The sequence below is a fragment of the Vespa mandarinia genome, chromosome 5 (genome assembly GCF_050613455.1).
Source record: "Vespa mandarinia isolate Hongniang chromosome 5, ASM5061345v1, whole genome shotgun sequence".
Lineage (NCBI taxonomy): Eukaryota > Metazoa > Arthropoda > Insecta > Hymenoptera > Vespidae > Vespa > Vespa mandarinia.
In genome coordinates, this window is record NC_140814.1 from 8,355,681 (window position 1) to 8,376,894 (window position 21,214).

Here is a 21,214-nt window from a genome sequence, read left to right on the forward strand (position 1 = left end):
GTCGAACGTCATGAACGTAGAGAGAGAAAGAGAGAGAGAGAGAGAGAGAGAGAGAGAGAGAGAGAGAGAGAGAGAGAGAGAGAGAGAGACTCGCCGATTTGTCACAATCGCGTACGCTCAATTTGTACATTTTATTTCCGTCGATTCGCTGTTCCCGGTTGAAATAAAGCATCGAACTATAATGTATAGATATATCGAATGACGAAGATTCGATGGACCCTTCTACCGAATCCATAACGGTTCACGTCGTTCCCATGTATCGACGATACTCGGCGGTCCTTCGTGTAAAGAGATCAAAAACGGCAACGATAATAAAAATAACGTAAAACGCACGAGTCGTCAAAGTTGCTCAAACTGATTTACGATCCGTTCGCAAAAGAGAAAATGCAGTTTTCATTTCGCGGTATCCGTGCGATTGACCGTGGTTCAAAAGATTCATCGATAGTTTGCTATTATTGCCTAATAATAAATCTGTCGCGGTTTGACGCGTTACAAGTTCGATAAAGAACGCAATCGCTACCTCGGATTTCAAATAATTCCTCGGGGTTATATCCTCATCCCGTCCGCGTTTAAGATCCTAGACCGTCCAAATGTATGTTAACGAGATTTAACCACGATCGATCGATGTCGTTCAATGGGCTTCCCCCTTTAATTCTGCGATTATCGAAAAAGTGCGGACGGTTATAGTTGGGCCGCGGCCAAAGGAACCAAGAGAAAGAAAAAGGAAGATAGGAATGAATAAGACAGAAAGCAAATAGTCGTTCGATCGAGAAAACAAAAAAGAACACATCGATGGGAATTTTTAACATTAATGGATTAGAGAAAGGGTTATCGTTCATCGTCGAAACGTCACTTCTACGAGACTCCATCATTTCCAATCGTTGTGTTGCTTCGCAGATTCTACGAAAGCAGGGATCTCTTCCATCTCTCCTCTCTCCCTATATTGCTCGTTCGTAGAGTAATAGAGGAGTCAGATCGAGGCGTAAGAAGAATGATAGAAGCGAAGAAATACGAAGGAAAGACAATTCACCATCGCTATCCACATACATCTTACGTATCGTAACACCTGCCGGCAACACCGCCGACGACAATGTTGCGAATGACGGTAAAGAGCAACGAGAATGCATATAACTATCTCATCCTTCCGACATCGAAAGAAAAGAATTATTTACCTTCTCGCGAATTTGCGAGTAACGCAAAACGTTATTTATTCCTTACTCCATCATTAAAATACTCCTCGCTATTACGGCTATTACGGCTATTACGGTGTTATATATGTAGTTATATATATGTAATAACGTCGTGCGTTACGTTTTTTAGCTCTCTCTCTCTCTCTCTCTCTCTCTCTCTCTCTCTCTCTCTCTCTCTCTCTCTCTCTCTCTCTCTCTCTCTCGAGATTACAAATTCTTCATTTCGAATCGTTTCGTCGATCGTTGCCTCTCGAGCTACCTTATGAATTAAAACGAACGATTTACGACGTTCGCTCCACCATCCGTGAAGCGAACGACGCTTGCGCTCACGTATAACGCGCCGCGTCGTTACAATCGTATCGTATTCGAAAAGTTCCGCCCTTCGGATCGACGTACTCTCTCATACATATGTAGGAGGTAACCACGCTATTTATGAACGTCGAAAGTTCCCGGGCACCCCACTTCCCGCCAAAAGCGCCGTTCTAAATCAGTAAAGTTCTTTTTCCCCGTGGAAATCTTCCGTGGTCCCCCTACGCTTTCTCGATCTACTTCTTCGTCTCCTCCTTCTCTCCTCTTCGATCGTGCGCGCATGTCCCGCGAAAGAGGAGAGAAGACGTTGAGAGTTCCTTCTCGACGTTGCCTTTGCCCTTTATCGTACACACATCAGATTTCCCTTCCAATAACTATACCATAAATATAATTATCCATTCCCGGTGATGGCGATTAAAGAGGACGGAAAAACGGAATACATCTTTTTCGATATCGATTTAACTTTGACGGCAGGCGAGGCAGTCATTAACCGAATTGAAAGCTTTTTGTCCGCGGCCACGATCCGACAGGATATGGATATAATGGATACTTAACAGGTCTGTATTACGCACCGTATAGAGTTCAACCCTCGTCGGTCAATTTTCGCAATATTCCGCTCGAGGATGCATCGGACCCTTCCCACTTTCAAATCCATCTACTATACGCTCGTCTCGTTCCCTCGCGGTCGTTGGACGATCAATGAGGTCAACGTCGATGCGAGAAGGGTACTCGATGTCGAATCGGTCGAGTCGGACGCACCTCCACGTCAACCGCATCCGGCACAACGTATTAGCGCGAATAACCTTTGCGTTATGTATTTTCCATAGAAAAGAATGCATATATGCATTCGCGCAACGACCAATATATCAAAGAGATAGGCAAAGAGATAGAGTAACGAACAGCAATGCTTTTTCTTTAGTTTTATTTTACTCGAAAGTCCAAACGTCGACTTTTTTCGACTGACTATCCCTGCTAGATTGTCATGCAAATGGGGGCTAAAAGACCGAGCCGCACAGCCTTATGCTCCTTTCTCCTTCTCGTACGTATTACAAAGTACGGTCCAACTATTATTACGTATGAAGTGGAATGTCTTAAGACGTAACCCGGACGTGAGGTACAACGTCAACGACAGTTTAAAATAGTTAAAAGACCGTAGTAGAGAGTCCTTTATTTGACCTCTTATTACGAAAGAAGAATCATAAGGAGGAGGTGCGCGCGCGATTAAGTCCTTCTTTAAGTCGTCTCGAGCGAGACGATAGTAGTAGACACGTCTGCTCTCCGCTACCTTCTCTTCCTCAAACTTTTTACCCTAGTAATCTACCTAGCGAATTGTAAGGAATGTTTTAATTAAAACGATTTTTTCCTTGGGGAAAAAGTGTCGACTCGAAAATTATCGGTCGTACCGTCCGCGTCCTTATTGCGATATTATTGCAATCGATTCGAATGAATGTCTAATGACAAAGTTTTCTTATCGATTAAAATGTGACTAAAAAGCGGAAACAGGAAATAGAAATTTTTCTAAATTATTCCTTAATGTACTTTCTTTTGCGAACCGACGAAGTATTGAGAACCGACGATAGCCGAGATATATATTATATTATACATCGGTCGAATTTAAAAAGGTAACGATATTGTAGAAAAGACACCCGGTGTGTCTTGTCGTGTATCTCGTCTAAAGATAAGTTATAAAAGAAAGTAGAAGGGAAGAGAGTCCTTCCAGTTATGCTTGCGGAATCCCGCCAGCGGCATGTACGAATTACAAGTTAGACTTCGTTAAATTTTCACGGAGTGTCAGTCGCAGACTCTGGGCTGCGAGCTCAGCTAGACATGGTGGAAAAGGGGTGGACGACCAAGTTGCTCTATCCGTATCGCGCCGCGCCGCGCTGGGTATATAACGTTCTACTGAAAAATAGATGGGATTCAAAAGAGGTCACACGATCTAACATTGGACTTCGTACAGTCTCCTTTTCCTTGACAGGAAACATGTACGTACGTTTTTCGCAGAACATCTGAGCCCCTCTCTATAGACTCGTCCGTGTATGCGAACAATACTTTCAAACACGAAGATTATTATTACTTTTGAATCTCTACTCTTCGATTAATCGCGAAGGAAAATACAGGGAGGAAATCCTAAATCGGGGAAGAATCGGCTAAGTCGACTCTTTTTCCGTCTGCATTCAATTTTTCAATATACATGCATATATATATATATATATACACACATCATATAGTTGCGCATGACTCGTTCGAACAAGCAATTTTCTTCATTTTCATTCGGCGAAAGGTTGTGTCGTAGGTGAATCGCGATAATCGTTTTCCATGGGCTATGGCGCGCGCGAAGGGAGAAATAAAGACGCCAAGATATAAAGAAGGAAAAATAGACACCAAAAGAAAGAAAAGAAGAAACGAGAGAGAGGGAGAGAGCGCGAGATAGGGAGGAAGATATATATATATATATCTATCTATATATATATATATATATATAGAGAGAGAGAGAGAGAGAGAGAGAGAGAGAGAGAAAAGCGAAGCAACTCGTGCTTCCTCGGACACAATGGGATCGGCGCATAATAGAGTACCTACTTTGGCTTAGATTTGGGAATGGCTCTTGGGTGGGCTTGCGTAAAATGAGGCGGTTAATTACCTTGGCAAATTAAGTGGAAACAGGCTGATTAGCTGAATCTGTTTGCACATCCGATAGTATTCTACAACTCGCGCAAGTGGTCGCACAATCTTCGGTGCATTTCGGAGATATACATTATACACGCGGATAACAAATTCATAGAATTTCGTGGCCAGTGCGAGCTTGCCGCTACTTTCTTCTTTTATTAAGACAAACTTAATCCCCAGTGGCCAATTTTATAACTGCAAAATCGAATTCTCGAATAAGAGCTCCTTGGACCAGTGCTTATTATATAGATTAACACGTCATTATTATTCCACGCTCCGTTAACGGAGACACGTCGATTATCGGCGAGTTGGATGTCCAATAGAATATTCCAAACCAACGTAATTACGGTATCCAATTGCTTGTCAACCGTTACGTAATCGCGCTGAACGGTCATATCTGAGCAAGCTAGTCGTATCGCATTCGGATTCTCGTTCGACTTATACTTTGATTTATTTTAAGGCTTCGAACAATTCCCATTATTCTTTAACGATACTTCTTGGTTATTTATATTGGCTTCCCTTTCGTCGTTATAATAACAATACAAAGTTGTTTTCTTTCATTAACTATACGATACGATATGACTTCTCTCCTATCACGGGAGGAAACGTACTTATTATATTTTCTCTATATCGTCTAGCGACGCGCACCCAGAAAGATACTTATATAATCCATCGATAAAACTTTGTAAATATTCCAAATGATCGTTGTATTTCAAAGGCAACGAGTTTGTTTCGCTTTGCTTTCTCATTTTCAGTCGACCGACGAAACTACTCCAGGCGAGGAAGAAAACGCTAGCGCGCGCGCGACGATTAACCGTAACCCGTGTACGCGGAATTAGCATCGTAATTGTAGAGAGCGAGACCACGGTTAAACCACCCTTTACCATCGGTCCTTCTCTTACTTTCCACTGCCCTCCCACCAGCCAGTAGCCTGGAGTACACGCCCGATCGACCTGAGTTGACCTACTCTAACCCAACGACCGGCGCGTGACCCAACCTACCTCCATAAAGGAGAAAGCTGAATGACCGCGAACGAGGCGCCGATTTCTACATCTCTTTTTCTTAACCAATGTCCAAAAGTCTCGTGCATCTGCCATTTCAACCGTTCGATTCTCCAACTGCAAGAAATATCTCTATATGTTCCTTCGAAATGAATTGTTGGATATCCTATTCCTGATGGTTCTATCGACTAAAATCCACCGATGTGTAAGGTACGATATAAACGATACGTGTTATTAATCGATCAGAGAAACGATTCTTGAAACGATGGTGTTAGCGAAAGACTAAGCTATTGTTGACTCGACGTCCTATGGACATATCGAATCGTCGGAAGGCGTGTTTGTCCAATCGCGAGGTGCCATGTTTCTCCGAGGAATGCAAAGTGATCTTGGCGAGCGAATTGGTAATTAGCCGCGTTGCCAAGTTCCAATAACGATCCGTAGGTACACGGAATGAGATGGTGTGTCGCATCGGTGACGTGTCAGGTGGAAACGTTGGGTAACGGCAGCCGGGTCAAACGAGATGCAACGCGCGCGCGTCTACGTAGATTAGCGTTCGCCAGTCAAACGTCGAGTGTTCTAACCAAGACAACTATTGTGTCACCTATCCTCTCTCATATACCCAGTGTCTCGCGAGAAGTGCCTTTGCAAGCTTGTTGATATGAAAACTTGATGCATTTCTAACGTTTCTTAATGACTTTACGGACTAAAAATGAATCTACTAGAAAGTGCGCAGGAAAAACTCCGATAGTAAAATATCCAACTTGCAAAGATCTTCGGCTCCATATTTTTCGGTATTTTTGTGGCTCTTACCCCTCCTCTCTCCTAACTATGCATATAAAGAGGAACACGCGAGAATAGAGAGAGCGAGAGAGAGAGAGAGAGAGAGACACCGTATATATATGCACTTTGAAACGTCGCGCTCGCGCAAAGATGTGTATCGATTTCCGAGGGAGTTACTGACATACGCGCTTTCCGAATGTCGTCGCCTCGTGAATCTATTCGACGGTCCAAGATATCGGTAATTATATGAGTAACACAGCCTCGAATATACGTACGTCGATAATCGTTATGTTCGTAACTCTGACGAAACCGAAGGAAGATAAGCGTATCGCTTTCGCTCATTCGTCCTAATTCTATCCTTAAGAATAATTTATTCTTTTCCGTTTCCACTATCGTAATTTTCTATCAGATCGATAATCCGTACATAAGCGGATGAACGTTCTCGTAAGATTACAAATTCGAAAGCATTCGAGTAAGTCGCATACGTATGATCGAATGCTTATCGCATAGAAATATTTCATCGAGAATATCTCGCTATTTCAAGAGGAATTTCAAACAACTTTTCGATTCATGCCCATTCTTCTTATTTCATTTGTCAAATGAAAAGATTTCCGTCTCTATCATTCTCTTTCTCGTTGATTCTCATCGAATAATAGACGACTACGTACGTTATAAAGCTGAAAGATTTGTACTTGAACGCGCGACAATACGTCGACATTAAAACTCCTATTGGAGCTTCCAATAGAGGTACGAAAATACGGTACAATTTTATGGGATAAAGGTAAGGAAATACGCGCGAGGCTGTTTCGACTTGAGTTCTTCCCCCAGATTCATCCCCTCCTTCTCTTTGGTCGTACGACTTTAAAGAGTTCACTCCCCAACTCCTCGCACGTTTTACTCCTCAATGAAAACCGTTCTGGAAAAGTTCTCCATTATATGATCGTCGCTCACGCGTAATTACCCCGGACCGTAGTCAAAGCACCGCTCGATTATCACGAAGGGCAGTGAAAAGGATTTCAGCCACGGAGACAAGGATATCTTGGCTGGTACTCGGGATAATTTCATAAGCACTAGTCCCGTCTCGAGGAGTTTTTAAAAATGATTAAAGTTGGAGCAGCGTTCCGGCCACTGCTTCTCATCCTCGCGAATTTTTCTTTTCATCCCACTTTCTTATGGTTTGCCTTTTTTTCTTTTTTTCAACCGCACCACTTTCTCCTTATCTTTTCTTTTATCTCTTATTATTTTTTACGAGAGAAAAAAATATAAAGCTCAACCTGACGAATAATATGTATATATATATATATATATATATATATATATATATATATATCGATTTTTCTCCAACCCTCGCGTGTATAATAATTCGCGATTGACGACCAACTACCGATCGAAAAGGATTAATTTGCTATGCTATCTTACACGCGCACATCATATCATATCGTTATATTTATTACACGTCACCAGCATACTTCCAACAATTTTGTATTAATTATCGACAATTTACGCATTATCGATAATAAAAGATTTAAAAGTTAAAAGTATGCCGATCGTAAAAGTATTAGAATAATTAATAAATAAGTACCGCTTTACTTATTTATTAAATTTCCTCGATTATATCCACGCTTTCTGGGACTTATCTACATTTTGTGAGCGACAGATAATTATTAATCGATCTGCCATTTTTACCTTAAATTAGCCTTAAAAATAAGTTAACCTTAAAATTAGAACTCTAACTTAATAGTACTATTAAGAGATAAACGTGTTAGAGCGTAAAAGACTACTTAAGAAGTTCTCCGATGGCTCCAAAACACTCGTCCGCGGTGTAGGTCGAAATTGAGGGAGGTTGATCCGTACAAGATTGAAAATGGCCTGGCTAGAAATCGGGCTATCTTGAAAATTTTATAGTTTCGAACAATCTTCCGCGATGCACTGACTCTAATACGCGATAATTACTTATTAATTGCGAGACGACATTGAATTTCGTTCGCTAAACTAGAACGTTAAAGAGGAAAAGAAAAAGAACGAAAAAACATAATGAGGAAGGAACACTGACTCTCTACAACTGAGACTGCATTGCACGCAGCCTATCCAAACGGTAGTAAATGTAATTCTTTAAAATTCATTTTAATCACGAGAACGCGAAAATGAGTTTAAATTAACGAACAAACACTGCTTCTATCTCGTGATTTTATTGTTTTTCATTTATTATCGACGATACTACACACTCGATTTATTCATTGATTCAAGCACAATTCCGATCATGATCTGAAACAAAAGGAAGAACAAAATTATTAATATCATTGTTATAATAAAAAATTGTTCGACTTATATTAAAGATGGATTTAAAAGAGAAATTTATTTTTACTAAAACGTTCGTTGGACTATTACGCGAAGCATCCTTTCCTCGGGAAAATTACATATTAACGCAACCATCGTTTCTTCTAGTTCACGAATTTCTATTGAATTTGATTTCATTTAATTAGTTAATGAAATAAATTTATAAAACTTGAGAGTATCTGAAATCTAGAAAAACTATTAATACCGCAAAAAAGTAATATCACATATATAAAGCATATTCTTGTTCTAGTTTTGTGTCTTAAAATAGACTCTGAAGCAATATCAATTTTACCCAAGTTTCATCGCTCTGTACACGAAGACCACCATCCCATTGTTAATTCATAATTTTTCAAATTAAAACAATATACGGCGAATAATCTAAAAAGGATACAAATTCCTATACTTTTCGACGTAATAATAAGCAAATATTATACGTAATATACGTATATCTAATATTAAATAAATTAGAACGAAAATGTTTCATATAATAAAAGTATTTAGTACTCGCTTACTTGGAACAAATTTAAATCGATGCTTTCTTAGCTGTACGATATGTAAGAATGAAGGTTTCTTCTCGCCTTGAGAGACTAAAATGCTTCATTGTTTTGTTTTGGTTTTTTTTTTATTCTCGGAGAATTTCTTGGAAATCCTTCAATGCTCTCTCTCCTTCTCTCTTTCTCACTAAGCCTCGCTATGTTTTTGAAAAGAGATAGACTTTTACCTGTACGTATGACGAAGGACTACACAAAGGCGTATTCGGCGAGGTACTATTTTCGCTCGTGGAGTTCTTGGAAAACTGAAAACTGTGAGATCATATTACTCAAGGTTAGGATTAAGAGTGTGTGTGTGCGCGCGCGTGCAAGGAATGTCCATATGTGGTGGTGTGTACGTGTACGTGTGCGTACGTATGTAATAGAAAAAATATCGATCGATCACGATATAAACGCAAAAATATAGATCGAAGCATCGTTAAGAAGCGAGTAAAGTATCTCGATATCGATCGTAAAAATAAAGCTATGTGAGAGAAAATAGAACGCGATAGGCAATCCTCTCCCGTCCCCGGAGGCACGCCGATATTATTTTTACAAATACCTATTAAACGCAACGATGGGTCAACGATACATATTAGAAAACGTATTCCGTGGAATCGTTTGGTGTACAGAAAGAGGATGTATGTTAGAAGAAAATATTCCAATTACCTATATCTAAGCGGAACGACGAAGTAATACATCGTGCCAGGCACACGTCAGCATATCTAAGATGGCGATCAAAGTGGACCCCCCTCAGTGCGACTACAGAGCCACACTGCGGATACATCGTTAGTCAATGCAAATATGAATTTCTACAACTGTTATTGATAGAAAATATTAAGCTATAGGAACGTGAAAACCATGACAAATGTTATCAGTCAAATGTTATGTTCAAGATTGGCAGCAGTTTTTTAACGATATAATTACATACGTTTTTTAAACAAATAGATACGGAAAATGAACGTATACCGCTTTTCATGCATACTTGGTAGATCTTTTCTATGCTTTTTAAAAGTAATGAATAATCAAATGATATAAGAATTTATTTCTATTTATTATATATTTCCTTTAAAACTATTCCGAAAAAATAATGTTTTGTCAACGATTTTTCTTTATAAATATTTCATGATAATTACCTATAATTTTTAATCTTGAAATAATGATAATGATCATAATAATCTCGTATCATCCAATCGGTGTCAGTCCTGAGAAGTAAAAAGAAATTGGAGCGACAATAATATTAAATGGCTACTATACTTTTGCGACAGAACTTGCAGAATTCAAAAAAATTAATTTCTATGAAAAATTTTTTCCTTCTCCGAGTACCTTTTATCGGCATTTAAGCGTGCCTCATTGACGCAACCACAGTATAATAGCCCATTTCTAGTATTTAGTACGCTCGAATGGAAGATTTCTCGAGACATTTGATAATTACTGGCCGTCAGAAATTCTTGAAGGTTAAATTTATTCCGCGTCCGCTCCCTCAGGGTTCGTTTCCATTTATCGACGTAGAGGATAAAGAGCAGCTTCTCGCGAAGGAGCGACGTCGCGCAAATGAAAGCGAACAAAGGCTGTTCTACTAATACAAATAATTAATTAGCCAATCTTTTATTTGGTAGTAGGCATATAACGATCCTCGCGTCGAGTGAAAATATATTCCATTAATGCTTTCATTCATTGTATTTTTTTCATCGACGGATCCGCGTTAACGTCAAAGATCTTCGTAAGAAGCTCCGCAAGCTCGATATCGCTCGATATAGGACGAAAAATTTGGAAGAAAGGATAACTAATTGATTATAAATCTTCGTTCCTTTGATCGGTCGTTATAAAAATGTGGCTTCGCTTTAACGTCTGTCCAGGAGCGTATTTAAAGGAAGACATTAATCGGATCCTAGCGGTAGATAGAGACGGCTCACTGCCGTATAATTACCTCGAGCGGAGAGACGGCCGAGTTTAACGCTAATAAATGATCCCAGACATCTTCTTATCTAGGAACCCTGGTTTTATCGTCGACCGACGAAACTTGATTTTTATCTTCTCTTCGAGGGAAAAAAGAAGAGGAACCGTGGTATTTCTTCTTACGATTAAGGAAACTCCTTTGATACTAATTCCTAAGTCGGAAAGAAAGATGTTCGATTATATAATAAAGGTAATACAAAAGGTAACGCAATACGTCCAGCGACATATATATATATTTAGCCGAGATTAATAAAGAAATAAAATAATAGATATTTATTATGAAACGATAACAAAAGAAAACAATATACACAGAATGTTGGTCTTTTCGGACATGGAATGGCTATTAACTCACTCGGTTTTTTCTTCAAGGCTCTCCTCTCCGTTGTTCTTTTGTCACGTACGCCCCGAACAATTAGCGGCAATCCTTTTTACTCTTTGTCCTATTCTTTGTTCCACTTTCTCTGAGATTTTAAACAATGTATCTTACCAAGGACGCTTTGTCGATCGACTTACTTACGCGCCACATACACGCAGCACACTAGCAAACTCTGGAATCCTTTTAGCTACTCTAGAAGAAAAAAAAAAAAAAAAAAAAGAAACAAATTTATCGTCGTTCTTTTAATCGTCATCTTCATTTGTTTCTTATACTCCGCGCGCGAGCGTTAAGAACGTACACACACAACATATTCTTTGAAAAGTTTATACATACGATACACAAGTATATATTTATAAGGTAAAACTTTTTGCGACGCAAATCAATCGTTGGGTTTTGTCTTCGAATTATTTGCCGGCTACTCTCTTTGGCTACGGTCGAATCTTCTCCGAGCATATTGCATCGATGCAAAATGGATACTATAACCGTATCCAATTCTGCTTTTTCCAACGAAAAGCGTTAAAATGTTTTTCGAACGAACGAAAAACATTTTTCTTCGTTACGTTGAAGTAACAATTTGACAGTCTCGTTAGGGCAAATGGCAAAGTCTATAAGAAGTTTGCACGAGTTTTTTAGCTTTTTACAAAAAATGCCACTAGATGGAACGCCACAGTCGAAAAGAAACTTGAAAAAGATGTGGAGTAAAAGAAGAGAGAAAAAATATAGGCAGCTAGTATTTCCAATTTAACAGCATGGCCAAGTTCGGTATTCAGTACGCATCGCGCTTAACAGCGTTTCCTGGAATTCTAGTTAATTGAGTTTTATTCTCGGCTTTCTTAACTCGGCGCAGATACCCGCTTCCATCGTTCCCATCTATTATCAACGTCGTACTTACCTCTCCTAGAGCTTCCTTCGGACGTCGGGGGTATACCTTTTCATCATTGAATTTCGTAGGACGGCTTCTTACTCGCAAAAGCAATTGGCCACGTGGTACTACGAAAGGGACGACATATTATCGAAAAGTTCGATAATTTCAATCGATATCGATTTGAAAATTTAAATCTTCTCGATCGATTTCAATTCCATTACGTTCAAATTCACCAATATCTTACCGAAAAGATATAAATTTCTGGAGAAAGTTCATCGAGAATGTCTGTTCGTAAAAACGATTATTACCGTTAATGAATTGGAAAAAAATGGGTTATACCATTGCTTTCATTTCTTTATTATAACGTACTTATATGGACCGTGATGCTAAAGCAAAACACGGTCGATTGGCTCTTTAGGAAAAATTTTTGTAAAATTCCAGGACGTTGAAGTTCCCATATAAATCCTCTTAAGGGACTATGGCTATATTTTTTATTCGTATTGATCTCTACTATTATAAAAAGTCGAAGAAGGTATTAGCGTGGAAGCCATGTCAAATGAGAGAGATAATTCGTGTAAACCAAAGGTTCTTTTCCCTGAAAAGGTTACATTTACTAAATATTTACCTGGACTGTCGTAGTTACTTATCTTCGTGACAACGACGATAGGTAACTACTTTCTCGAATCAACGATCAAGACGGATTATGATTGATGAGAGAACAATCAAGAAAGCGGAAGTCGAACTGCGCAAACTCTAATCTCTAATCGAATCTTTCATTCTTACTTACTATTAACGATTACTTTCTTCCGCATCGTACTTAAATAATTAATTGTACATGAATTGTTTGCTTACACGGAGTAGGTAATACCTTTTATCAATGCATTCTTATCGTTTAACCGTCAGTTATCTATACGTTGAGTTTAATGGGTGCGCTTTCTCAAAGGAAAATTTTCCATTGACCTTATTTTACGAATAAATTCGTCGAGCTCGCACGTTATTAATACAAATGACGCGATCATAGACGATCCTTCCTTAAAAACTAAATGAGTCTATTGACACTGTCCTCTGGGACATGGCTGACCAGAGGATTTTCACGGACCTTTTTTCCTTTCTTTTCTTTCTTTCCGAGACCCTTCTCCCAGGGGTCGTGTACGCTGACGGGATTATACGTGAAAAGTATTAATAACGGACGGCTCCGTTTTGACAGGGATCTGTATTTCTGACCTTTAACCCACATATCCCCAATTCATTTTCGAGGGGTTATTTTGGAAGAGAGAAATGGAGAAAAAGAGGAGAGGAGAGGGTTTCTTGTGCCTGGGGACACGATTGGAACATCCTAGATTCGGCTTAACGGAACGGACACGGAAATATCTGATTCCTCCATCCGTGCCGAGTTATTTCGAAGGAAGAGATGTATTTTCTTGCTTTTCATACGTATATGTAATCATACGTTTCGAGGATAAGAAAGAAGATCTCTTCGAGGCGATAGGTGGCGATATATATCTAAGGTACACCTGAGGTAATCGCGTTTGAAACGACTTGCTCCCGAAGAGGACAAGTTGGGTCATACACTCTCCTTGTACAGGTAATGGCCGGTATTACGATCGTCGGATGAAGAACGAGCTTGTTCGCGTCTGCGACTTCATCTTCCTCGTTTCTTCTTTTACAATGTGCGAACTTAAAGAAAAACGCTAACGAAAAAGTAATAGCCTCGTAACGCTCCCATGTCCTTCTCCTTCCTGTCGCGTTTACGACATATGCTGACGTAAGCAAGCATCATAAAACCGGAGTACGCTTGCCCGTGTAATTTAATTTCCCTCACTGCCTCAGAATTTATGTTTCTATCGCGTCCGTTAGTTTTATTTGATTAAAAAATGATGAAACATTGTTCGGCGAAACGACAGAGAGAGAGAGAGAGAGAGAGAGAGAAAGAAAGAGAAAACTTTTTAATAACTACCAATCTCTGCTCAATTTGCTGATTCGATTATAATTAAATGTGTCCATTTCATAGCTCGGTGAATATTTATGCTATGTTTTTGAATGACTCGAATACGAGCTGCTCATTGTCAACCAGCAGCCACACATGGTCGACCGAGCTTTTACGCTATTTCGTTCGTTCATGAACGAAATATATCGAACGTTCGGCATCAAAGTGGTCGCTGTGCGTTAAAAAATGTATTGTCGCTATTTGAAATGGATTCGGTGCTATTTGATATTGATTAACTTTGCCGGGTAGATCACTTGGGACGCGTGTTTGCGATTCTGCCGTGACATTCTTTGCAAATCTTTAATTCCTTCCTTTTTTCCTGCATTAGTATTCATCAAAAATGAGATATTTTACGTCGTACATAGAGAGTCGTAATATTATATGCCTTCAATAGTAAATCTTTTTCTTTCTCCTTTTATCACGAACTCGTCGATGTCGTCCGGTAGTCGCAATTAAAATAATTGCTTTTGAAAAGAAACGTAAGCTTTCGAAGCAAGGCGACGCGCGAAGATCGATAAACGCGGAGAAATCTAAACAAGGAGAGTAGAGCAGCGGGTTAACGCGAACGAACTATATAGGATAGGGATCGAATCGCGTCGGAGCGTTGACCCTCCCAACGTTAACCGGCTATATAAGCTGCAGGTTACTATTTAACGTAGTCCTGTTTATCGTAACACGGTATAAAGTGTGTCCGGTCCCCCTAACCACCTTTTTATAAACTACGTGAAATATATAAGGGCGATTGCATCGGCGTATAGAAGAAGAACCCCCCGTCGAACATTTTTCGATTATTTATATATTATTTTATAATAGAATCGCGAGACCTGTCCTGCTCCCTCCCTCCCATTCCTCCTACATATTTCTTGTTTTTTTTTTTCGAGCCTGAGCAATTTTTTATTCGTATAGGCAAAACGTCATTAGGAAAAACAATAATTTCCCTTTTCTCTTTGTTCTCTTGCCGTAAAACGCGCCGAATTTACATATAGGGACGACGCGCGCCCAAAATTAGCCTATGTTTACGGGAAATAGATTTCTTTGGAGCGTGAAATTCTCGTGTGAGTATATATTAACGAAACGATCGCGTGGGTTCGATCGATAGGCTCATATGGTAAAAAGTGTAATTGGCAGTGACACGTCAAAAGCAAATATTCGCTGTAAACCGAAGCAAAGCTCGTAACGTACGCGCGTATGAGATAGCTTTTCGCCGTTGACAATTTGTCTGGAAAATTCTCCGTAAATGCCGACCGTGAGTAAACACACCGAGATCGGACTTTATTTGCATATGCGACGAGAACGATGATGCGACGTAAAGTAGATCGGTAGATACGAAGTCCTACGTAATATAGTAATATTTCGAGCGGCTACTATATGCCTTATACTTAAATTACGACGTTTAATCCTTTTAACGTAGGTAGATGTAGAAATTCAAAAGGTCCGCAGATTATCGTAATCGAGAGAATCGAGAGAACGAAGAGAGTGTATAAAGCTTTCGAAAAAGAGATAAAAAAAAAAGTCTCTGAGGGAAGACGTAGGAGAGTGACGAATGAGAAGAGGAGAGTCGGCCTTTCTTTCGATATCGGTCAAAGTAACGAGAGTCGTGGAGTCTCTCAAAAATCATGAACGACGTTTCTCCTTCGACGAAGAGAACTAGGAAGAGAAGTCGGAGAGGAAAAACGGGTCTTTATCGGTCTCTTTCGGTGACACCCTCCACCGACACGTCGTTCAACAACGATCCTCTTCTCTACGAGAGAAGCCGACGTTGGAGCGAGAAAGCAAAAGAAAGAAGATAGGAAAAAAGAGCCCTTTTCGTCTATCCGTAACTGTGGAAAAAGCGATTGACCTCCTAGGTTGGCATGAGCTGGACGATTTTTTTCACCGCTCGCGGGGATCAACTCGTCTGCTATATTAATGATCGTGGAGCGCATGGATTATCCGACGAGGTTTCTCAAAGCGAAGCTTCTCTCTCTCTCTCTCTCTCTCTCTCTCTGCCCCATTCGTACCAACTTTCTTGGAAAATTGATTGTGCTCCTGCGAACCTGTTCTATGTTGGGCGAGCTACGTGAAAAAAAGGGAAAGAACGAAGGAACAAGTGCGCGCGCGCGCACAAGAGAGAGAAAAAAAGTTGAAAAGTTGAGACGTTGAGAAGTATGGCCACTGCCATTGGTGGTTTAGCGTCAAGAAAAAGAAGGGAGAGAAGCTTCGGGTGGACGGGTTCGATAATCTGTCTTTTTTTTCCAACCATCGAAAAGTGGATGGATTAATTAATATTTTAAGTAACTTTTCTTAATTATCGATTCGCGTTGCTGGATTAACGATGCTTCATACGCGTTTGAAATTTAAAGTTTGAAGCGATGAAAATGAAATAATAAGTACCTATATGAACTTACTACCGAATAACGAACGACGAATAACGAAAAATATTTTTTTGTTTGAAGAAAGAATTATTTGAATTGCATCAAGGAATATAAATATAATAGCGCGAGGAAGGAAATAAAGGAAATTACGTTTATCTATATCTCTGCGATTACTTTGCGACAAGTCGAATATCCGGTCCAACTATAGCTTCTTTCTTGCTTTTTTTTCAGAACCCTGCGAGAAGACTTATTGCGCTTGGGGCGCTACGTGCGTCGTATCCGAGAACGGTAAAGCTTTGTGCCAGTGTCCAACGAATTGTCCGTCAAATTTCGCACAGGTTTGCGGCTCCGACGACGTGACGTATACGAATCAATGTCATCTGAGACAGGCGAGCTGCCAGAGAAGGAAGAATACTAGAATAAAACACGAGGGTGCCTGCGGTGAGTAACGCGTACAACTTTTTCTCGCCTTCTTCCTTGCGGGATTATTCCCGCTTTGGAAAAACTTTTCTCAGCCTGGGGCAAAGAAAATCCGATGTAAAAATATGTGGGAGCTATATCGTGTCCGATCGAGAATTTTTTTCTTTTCGGCTGGATCGGCTCGTGGGGCTTGTTGTTTCTCGCGATACGGTCTCGTTCGAAAAGAAAAGGCATATACGCTCGAAGAAGTTCATCACGAGCTCGTTTATCACGAGCTAAAAGATTACTTATCGAATTAATCGTGTACGGAGGTGTAAATACGCGGCAAGGACAATTTCTTACTAAAGCGGAACGTCGGACGAATTTTTAACTAAACGAATAGACCCCGAGAATGGAGTTATTAATTCGATTCGAAGTACGATGCGCGATATCTCCGACGATATCTCCCCTGTCGGAAATTCAATTTTGAATCCGTCGCATAAGATTGCGCGTAGAGCCGCTCTGCTACCGTGGAACTTTTATAACCGGCAGACATCGGGGGAAGTAAAAGTTTCCTTCTGTAATAAAGTTCGCAATCTCATCTAACGTCGTCGTGACACCGCTTGATAGAGATACCGCGACGCGCTCATGTTGTCCTTTTCGTACATACCGCGCGCGTACGTGAGGCAACCCTAATATTTTTTTATCTTAAAAAACTTAACATATCGAGCTACGGTCTGTAACGAGAACCGTCGTCTGCGAGAAATGTCTATCGTACAATCGTCCAAATCTCTTAGCCTACTAGTAGTTCCTTTCTGCGATCGTACGTTCACGTATTTACCCCAAGTCTCTACCAACGTCTTTTTTCTTTCTTTTTTCTTTTTTTTTTTTTTCCTTTCTAACGAAACTAAATCTTTGCAACGTATCGCGTGGCACAACGTAGAAGGAAAAGATTTCGACGGGAATGAGAAGGTAGGATCGCGAGCAATGGAGAAATAAGAATCCATCAATATATTCTCTTAGTATAGAGCTCGGATGAATTTTCTTTAGATAACGGAAACACTTGGTTGGTACGCATTTGTGTGTGAAGCGAAAAGATAAAGAAAAATGACAAAAAAAAAAAAAAAAAAAAAAAAAGAAAAAAAAAACAAAGGTGAAAGCAGTGTTTCGCTCTCGAAGATGACCCTCCATCATTTTCTACTCTCTTCTCGTACGTCTCTTCCATCGGACTTTGCAACTATGAATTAACCAACACCCGATATCCGATTTGCCATAACTTTTGCTTCTTTTCGAAACGTTCTTTTATTCAAAACAAAACGACCGGACTCCATCGGCGTTCATATCGCGTCCTATATAGCTCTACTGTTCGACACTATTTTAAAGGATCGCAAAAGGAAAATTGTTTTTAAAACAATAAGTATTACATAGATCATAAATATTACAACGACGACGGCGGACGATTAAAGTTGAAAATCTGACGAAATCGTAGCTAGAGCCAAACGGATGTCGTTGACATTTTCATTAAGGCGTCTCCTTTTGCGATAAAAAGAGTCAAATTAACAGAACATTTCGATTTAGATCGTTCATTAAGTAGCCTATCCCTTTTAAAAGAGATTCCGAGGACGAACGTAATTACGGGGCATATAGTGCATGTCGTGTATACGTAAAGTCGATTTTCTCAAACGACATCCGCCCTTTTGACTGATGACTTTTCGATTTTCATCCTTTAGATTGGCAAGGCAAAAGGTAAATTAATAGCAATGCCTTGGAAATGTGCGATGCGTCCTTTGGGTGACAGCATCGTAGCGATGGGATGGGCTTGAATGCTTGCGACGTGGTTGCTACGGGGTGAGAAAAGCCGTAGTGCGAAACGTTTGTTCTCTCGGAGCGCATTTTCCTTCTTCTCCTTCTCCTCCTAGGGGTTCAAACAAAAGAGGCATCCATTGTCTCCGTCTCGTCGGCTCGTTGCAAAATGAAATGTCATAGCAGGTCCGCCGCGTGTACCTGCTTTACGAATTACGTGCCTTTACACGCATCGCTGGATCGTTTCAATCGCGCCTTTCTATTACAACAAAAAAAATTACTCTTCCGATGGAGATGGTGGAGATACAAAACGAGAGAAGAACGTAAGCTCAAGGTCGCCCAAGTTTCTCGTTTTCTAATTAAGGGCGATCTGCTACGTACGTGGACGTGAATTTGCACGATGCACCGGAAAAGCTTTTGTGGGATATATATGTGTGTGTGTGTGTGTGTGTGTGTGTGTACGCGTGTGTGTGTGTATATCTGGAGCTTCCATCGGAGCCTTCGTTGGACAAAACTCGCGACGCGTCGACGCATAGGCATGCTAGAATGATGCATATACGGGGGAACGCGTGCACTCGACAAGATGCACGCGATGCAGCAGCTCCTCTCTCGCTCTTCAGTCGCTTGCCCGAGGTCGCTGATTGTCATTTGCCTTCGCGTCGTACATAGAGGCAGCAGCTTTGTTTACCAGACAATAGACAATCTACGGAGCGAGCAAGAGAAATGAAGAACGAGGTGAGAGAGAGAAATAGTGAGGTTGGATGGCATTACGAGAGAGAGAGAGAGAGAGAGAGAGAGAGAGAAAAAATGACAACGCAACGTCTCCTAGCGACGTTTTCAACGTTGGCCAAAGTAAGTACGCGTAGGCACGTACGGCCCGATACTACCGTGTGCCGCTCTTCTTTCCTAATCCGTCTTTCTCGGCCCTATTTCGCCATCCTCGTTTACCGCTATTTCACTCTCGATATACGTAAAACATCTCTCTTATTTATCCCGACTCTTTCTCTCTCCCTTTCTGCGTTCGCTCTCATCGACCTCTTACGTTATAGAAGCACTGCTTCGACGACGCTATATCGTCAAACAATAGGACACATACTATGACGTCGCGTAAAATATTTTGATGTGTCCTTCGGAAGAACTCGACTTTCATCGTTCCGTCTAACGTCGGTTAAGAAAGAAAATGGCCAAAGTTGTCTCTTTAAATGTCTCGCTTAAAATGTTAAAAATCTTATATCAGCTCGATATCAGCCGAGAAAGGCAAGAAGGAACGAAAATAATTTTGTATATTTTCAAAACACACTTTGAACTTTGAAACGCAACTCGAGATTGAGATTGAGAGGAGTCAAAAAAGCGAGGGAAAAAATTTGGTTTGAACTTTAGAAAGGCTAAAGAAGGGTCTCGTTATCTCCCTTTCTCCGTCGAGTCCAGTGCTTGCAGACGCACGCGCGAAATCCCTCCTTCGTACCTCCTTATTTCCTCGTGCATTGGAAATTAAAGCTCCGTGTTGGTGTTCCCGCTACACGTCGTGCCACAATTTCCCAGAGGTACGCACTCCGTTATTGATTGCAGACTCGTTTCGCTCGGAGGTAGAATAATAACGGGAGGAAAGAATGTAGTTCGAAAGAAAGAGAACATTTTCGTTATCGCAAAAGGCTCACATAAATATAGAAATAGAATTTTTAAATAGCTAGTCCTATTAATTGGATCAAGTTATCAACGATAATAATTGCTATGGTCAAGGTCGCATTGAAAATATTTCTGTCGATGAAGAGAGGCAATTGATCCTTCGAACTTTCCTTCATTTATCCTTGGCGAAAGCGAGACGATGAGGGGCAATTAACTTAACAGGAGACAATCTCGGTCGTACGCTCCATTACATTTTCGAGGATATAAGAGGGTGGGCCGAGGTAAGTTAACGTGGTGGTAGTAAGTATGGCCAGACGTGGCCGAGTTTTATCTAACTTTTTCTCGGTGATAAATCGTCGATATAAATGTCGTCTGCGCCACTACCAGTTATACCATCTTCTCGGGCTCCCCGCTTTACACTCCTCCCCCTTCTCTTCCTTTTTCTCCATCAAACTCGAACGTCGTACAATTCTTTTCCTTTTTTCCGAGTTTCTCCGTACGACGGGAACGACGTAATCGTAAAAATAATATTTCCTATGATTCAAGGATATTTATGTCGGGGTTCTGGAAGAAATAAATCGGCTGCGGGAGGTCAAATTTTTCGGACACCGTCGTTCCAAAGAGGAACGTCTCTCGCTTTATTCGATGCCAAAGAAACTTTACAAGACGATGCCTTTGGAAACGTCGTTGGTATAACGCGTTGCTGTTAATAGCAAAAGTGAAATATAGTATGAAGAGCGATGCTCGCTCGAAAGAGAGTTTTATAATTTATCCGCGGCGAATCCGATTATTCCAAGAATACGTAACGTGGCAATGAAATGATGATTAATCGCCGAGAGGCACGTACTTTGTAGAGAAGCGCGATAAGCTTAATACGAGAAGAAAAAAGAATAACGGAGAGAGTACAATAAAAGGTATTAATAAAGAAGAAACAATCTCGCTTGCCACTGTTCTTAAACATTCTTTTCCGTTTTGTGCACGGAATTGAATATCGACGCGGTCTCTCTCTCTCTCTCTCTCTCTCTCTCTCT

The 21,214-nt window shown here is 40.4% G+C and overlaps 1 protein-coding gene across 6 annotated transcripts in view; it reads left to right on the top strand.

Moving 5' to 3' along the window:
• Positions 1-21,214, top strand: part of LOC118450580 (agrin) — a 239,896-nt gene that overhangs the window by 152,035 nt on the left and 66,647 nt on the right. For all 6 annotated transcript variants that reach the window (XM_085656940.1, XM_085656941.1, XM_035886418.2 and 3 more), the window contains one exon: positions 16,587-16,796. In XM_085656940.1, the coding sequence (XP_085513066.1) occupies positions 16,587-16,796 (210 nt within the window). The remainder of the gene's footprint in view (positions 1-16,586; positions 16,797-21,214) is intronic.